Raw genomic sequence first — 5,423 nt, 5'->3', positions numbered from 1 at the left:
TATATTATCATATATTACTTGGGGGCTGTCATCAGAGACAGGAAGGGGCCTGCAGGTTGGAGACCCCTGATTTAAACCACACAACACAGGTGTCAAAAGGCATGGCCCGAAGTCAAGTAAGATCTTCTCTTCCTCTGCCACTTGCATTAAGGACTAAACTATTAAAACTTGTAAACTGCCAATTTCAGGTTTAGAGGTCACACCCCCTTCCCTTGGAAGCATTTGTTTCCCAACTGTCCCCCCCACTTCTCTTTCCCCCCCCCCCAAAACAAGAGCTTGGCTGCCATTAGCAATTGTGGCCAACAACCGGAGCACTTTTCAGTGGGATGGAAACGTAACCTTAATGCAGACATGTCAAACACAAGGCCCGGAGGCCGGATGCGGCCCGCGAAGTGGTTTCATGTGGCCCGCGAAGCCATCCTGGAAACAGTGAGAGAACGGCCCCCACTGCCTTGGCCCTGGCCCAGGCCGGCCGGGAGCCAATGTACAATTTTGTGGTGGCCATCTATGCTGAAACGCATTCAGTCTTAGCTCCACAAGGCCGTCTAGAAACAGCGAGGAACCAGCCCCTGTTGTGTTGGCCCCGCCCTCTGGGTGCATGCTGGGGAGGGGTCACCCTTTGTGAGGAATGAAGAAATGGACCATGCCTTGGCGCTTGCCCCGGTCCCCCCCCCTTCTGCCAGAGACCCTCAGATCTGTCCCACTCCTGCCCAGGCCCCCACAGGCACCCTTGACGCAAATGATGTAGAGCTGGCCATGCCCACCCAGTAGGCCACACCCACTCCAGCCACGCCCACCCAGTAGGCCGCACCCACCCTGGCCACCCCCCCCCAGGACAACCGTAATGCTGATGCGGCCCTCAATGAAATTGAGTTTGACACCCCTGCCTTAATGGGAGAATCGAAAATCTTCTGAATGCAGCGCGAACCCAGCTATTTCGAGAGCTGGCCTCAGAAATAAACTTCAGAAAGGATGGAGGAGAAGGAAGGAGCTTTCCAAATCCGTGGGGGAAATAACAAAGAAGTAAAGCAACGCAGGGACCTTTGCGGCCTGTCTAACGTGATGTCCTCCAAATGGGTGGGATGTGGCAAATTGGAGAATTCCCCTGCCTCGTGCAGACCCGGAACCGTCCATCGGGCACATCTGGTGGAAGTCTCATCCAGATCCAACCTGCCCTAGTCATCACCAACTGGGACAGAATCCAGCAATAATGAGGTCTGTCACCCAAAAGCTGCCTAAGCTAAAATTCTTACAGCCAAAGGGAGTGGAGGCTGTTCTTCTGCATTTGTGCTTCCAGTCTGGTTTTCCAAACACTCAACCAAATCTATCTTCCAGGGGTAGGCATACCAGACAGTCGCTCCTTCTGTGGAGAAACACTCCTGCATAAACAGACCCCAAGTTCAATGCAAAACAAAGCACTGTCCATTCACGCTGAACTGCCCAGCATTCAACACCCAGGTCTTGAGCAATGAAGGAGCTTGTTAAAATACTGATGTGGAATCACTTTGGGGTGCTTTCGAAATTCCCGAGCGACGCATCCCTCAGTATCTGTGCCAAGGGGACAGAGATATAAATGAATTCGTTCTCACCCCTGTGCAATTTTGGGGGGGAGGGATTTTTTTTTTTTTTTTTTGCCATCGTGTGGAAAAAGGACATACAGAGGAGGCCCCATCCCCTGAGCTCCTTTGGCAACAACCCCGGATCCTGAACGGACGGACGGGCTCCCCAAACGCTACAAAAGACCATCTCTGCAGCCGTAAGCAGCCTCTCCTGGCTGATTTCAGGGAGAGCTACCAGGAGTCCTTGAGTTACAACCGCAACGCAGGTCAGAATTTCTGCCGCTAAGCAAAGCAGTCAAGTGAGCCACACCCAATTTCACAACCGCTTTTTGCCATGGTTCTTAAGTGAGTCACATTCATGTGGTTGTTAACTGAATCCGGCTTCCCCCACTGACTTTGCTTGTTGAAAGTCAGCACGGACGGTCACGACTGGGCATCCCACGACCCAGGATGTCACGGGCCACCGCTGTAAATACCCCGTTTCCCCAAAAGTAAGGCCTACTCCCAAAATAAGCCCTAGCATAATTTTGAAGGGTGGGCCTAATATAAGCCCTAGTTTTGGGGCGAGGCGCATGCCTGAAAATCAAGCTAGGGTGGGAGTGTGGAGCTGCCCCACGCGCCCCCCCATCCACTCACCTTGCAGCCAGGCCTCTCCTCGCTAGCCCACTTCTTCTGCGGCGTCTTCTGCAGCCAGGCCTGCATTTCTCAGTCAAAGGACTTTCCGGAAGGCCAGTGCAGCCGAGAACCGAGCTACGGATTGAATCCATAGCTTGGTACTCAGCTGTAGTGGCCTTCCGGAAAGGCCCGACTGCAAAATGCAGGCCGGAATGCAGCTGCAGAATGAAGCTGCTCCTTCGGTCAGAAGAAGTGTGGGGTGGAAACTAATCAAGGAGAGAAGCAACCTAGAACTAAGGAGAAACTTTCTGACAGTGAGAACAATTAACCAGTGGAACTACCTGCCTCCAGAAGCGGTGAATGCTCCAACACTGGAAGTTTTTAAGAAGAGACTGGACAGCCATTTGTCCGAAATGGTATAGTGTTTCCTGCCTGAGCAGGGGGTTGGACTAGATGACCTTCAAGGTCCATTCCAACTTTACTATTATTATTATTATTAAGTGGGCCGGCTGGGTGGGGCTGCCGGTGCCAGAGTTGAGTATAAAAGACACCCCTTGAAAATAAGGCCTGGTGCCTCTTTTGGAGCCCCCCCCCAAAAAAGGCCCGGTCTTATTTTCGGGGAAACACGGGTATATGCCGGTGGCCAAGTACCCAAATCTTAATCATGTGACTGTGGGGGAATGCTGTGACAGTTGTTAAGTGCGAGAGGCGGTCATAAGTCACTTTCTTTCAGTGAGCTGGTAACTTCGAACGGTCGGTAAATGAACGGTTGTAAGTCAAGGACTACCTGTACTTAGACGGAGATAAATCGACAGCCTCCATTTTAAAGTGGAGCCTCAGCAGGCTGGTGTAGCTACACACAAAGTCTCAGGATAGGGGTGGGAATCCCAAGAAGGACCCATCAGCCCTCAAAGGCTGCAAACTATTAAGAGTCACCCAGCTCGCTCTGCTCCTTTATGGTCCTCCAGGCCACGGTCCTTGCCCACTTCCGGCCCCAGCCGCATTCCTTACCTGGCATGGTGAAATCCTGAGTGTAAATGATCTCGTCCTCTAAGTAGTCATCTTTTAAGTCGTCGTCGTCCTCCTCCTCCTCGTTGTAGCCATGGAGGTCTTCCAAGTAAGGCACCACCGTCATGCTCCTCCACCGATCCTTCGTCTCCGGGCTGGGCGGGATGGCGATGGGAGGCTCGCACTGAGGGTGCTTTTTTCGAAACCAGCTAAAGGAAAACCAAGATTTTAGTGCTTTGGGAACAGACTTTGACACTGGTTTTCTGCAGGCCAGTGTTTCTGAACTTTGGCCGCTTGGAAGACTGTGCGGACTTCAACTCCCAGAATCCCCCAGCCGGCCGACTTGTGCAAAAAAGCCCAACGGGATGAACCAGTTGCCAATCAACTGAATTTTGATGGTGTGATCGCGGGAATGCTGCAAAAGTCGTAACTGAAAAATGATCGTTAAGTCACTTTTTTTCAGTGCTGTTGGGACTTTGAACGGTCACTAAATGAACTGTTGTAAGTCGGGGACCAGCTGTACGTTCACAATGGCCTTGCAGGACTTCTGTAAAACCGGCCCAAGCTCTGGTTTTGGTTAATAGCAATAGCACCTAGACCAGGGGTCTTCAAACTTGGCCCTTTTATGACTTCCAACTCCCAGAATTCCTGAGCCAGCCATGCTGAGGGAAAAGGGAGAGTTTCCAACCTGAGCCATGCTGGCTCAGGAATTCTGGGAGTTGAAGTCCACGAGTCATAAAAGAGCCAAGGTTGCCTACCCCTATCCTAGGACGAAGATTAAGAGCAGGGGTCTTCAAACTTGGCCCTTTTATGACTCGTGGACTTCAACTCCCAGAATTCCTGAGCCAGCCATGCTGAGGGGAAAGGGAGAGGTTTCCAAGCTGAGCCATGTTGGCTCAGGAATTCTGGGAGTTGAAGTCCACGAGTCATAAAAGAGCCAAGGTTGCCTACCCCTGAGCTAGACTTATATACCACTTCACAGTGCTTTACGGCTCTCTCTAAACGGTTTACAGAGTCAGCATGTTGCCCCCGACAATCTGGGTCCTCATTTTACCGACCTCGGAAGAATGGAAGGCTGAGTCAACCTCGAGGATCGAACTGCTGACAGCCGGCAGTCAGCAGAATTAGCCTGCAATACTGAATTCTAACCGTCACTTTTCCCCCATTTATTCTCAGAGACTGGTCAATAAGGCTCCATTTAGAAGTTGAGGTTCACACACACACACACTGGTTTTAAAGTCCTTGCGTCTCCCCAAGGTAACTGAGCCAGCAACCTTCGCTGTCCTCTTATTCCGAAGACAACAACACACACTATCACCGCTTTGTAGAACGGAGAACAGAAGAGAGAAATAAATTGCACCCTGTTCACCACGGGATGGAAGGAAAAGCCCTTCAAGGCCTCGCCCCACCTCGGCTGCTTCATCCTGAGGGAGCCAGACACTTACAGGTGGCCTTCGACTTATGACCGCAATAGAGGCAAAATTGATGTTGCTAAGTGAAACGGTGGTTGAGTTTTGCCCCTTTTTACAACCTTCCTTGCCACAGTTGCTAAGTGAGTCACTGCAGTTGTTAAGTTAGTAACACAGTCGTTAAGTGAATCACTGGGTTCCCCATTGATTTTGCTCGACAGACGGTCGCAAAAGCGGGTCACGTGATTCCGGGACACTGCAGCCGTCATAAAGGCGAGTCAGTTGTCAAGCAGCCGAATGTAAATCATTTGACGATGGGGATGCTGCAATAGTTCTAAGTGTGAAAAAATCACTTGTGGGTTCTCATCCCTTTTTTTTCAGTGCCGTTGTAACTTTGAACGATCGGTAAACGAACTGTTGTAAGTCAAGGACTACTTGTACTTAACCTGTACCATTCAAGGTAAATCTGGCCACCCAGCCATCAGCCAAGATGAGAAAAAAAATCAGAATTCTTAATTATTATCAGCTCTGTCCCTTGCCTCCTATGAGGTCAGTGAGAGAGAGAGGGGGGGGAGAAGGGGAGAGAGAGGGGGAGGGAGGGAGAAAAGGGGAGAGAGAGAGAGAGGGAGGGGGAAGAGAGAGAAGGGGAGAGAGAGAGAGAAAAGGGGAAAGAGAAGGGGAGAGAGAGAGAGAGAAAGGGGAGAGAGCGGGAGGGAGGGAGAAAAGGGGAGAGAGAGAGAGGGAGAGAGGGGGAGGAAGAGAGAGAAGGGGAGAGAGAAAAAAGGGGAGAAGGGGAGAGAGAGAAGGGGAGAGAGAGAGGGAGAGAGAGAGA

The 5,423-nt window shown here is 51.2% G+C and overlaps 1 protein-coding gene across 1 annotated transcript in view; it reads right to left on the bottom strand.

Annotated features, from left to right (window-relative positions):
• The window catches only part of STK11 (serine/threonine kinase 11), a 51,750-nt gene that overhangs the window by 23,810 nt on the left and 22,517 nt on the right, over positions 1–5,423 (bottom strand). The window contains exon 6 of the mRNA XM_015810710.1: positions 3,186–3,391. Coding sequence (XP_015666196.1) covers positions 3,186–3,391 — 206 coding nt within the window. The remainder of the gene's footprint in view (positions 1–3,185; positions 3,392–5,423) is intronic.

Source organism: Protobothrops mucrosquamatus, unplaced genomic scaffold (genome assembly GCF_001527695.2).
Source record: "Protobothrops mucrosquamatus isolate PMUCROS unplaced genomic scaffold, P.Mucros_1.0 scaffold14, whole genome shotgun sequence".
Classification (NCBI taxonomy): domain Eukaryota; kingdom Metazoa; phylum Chordata; class Lepidosauria; order Squamata; family Viperidae; genus Protobothrops; species Protobothrops mucrosquamatus.
The sequence above is the reverse complement of the archived record's forward strand: the minus strand, read 5'-3'. Positions and strand labels throughout refer to the sequence as shown.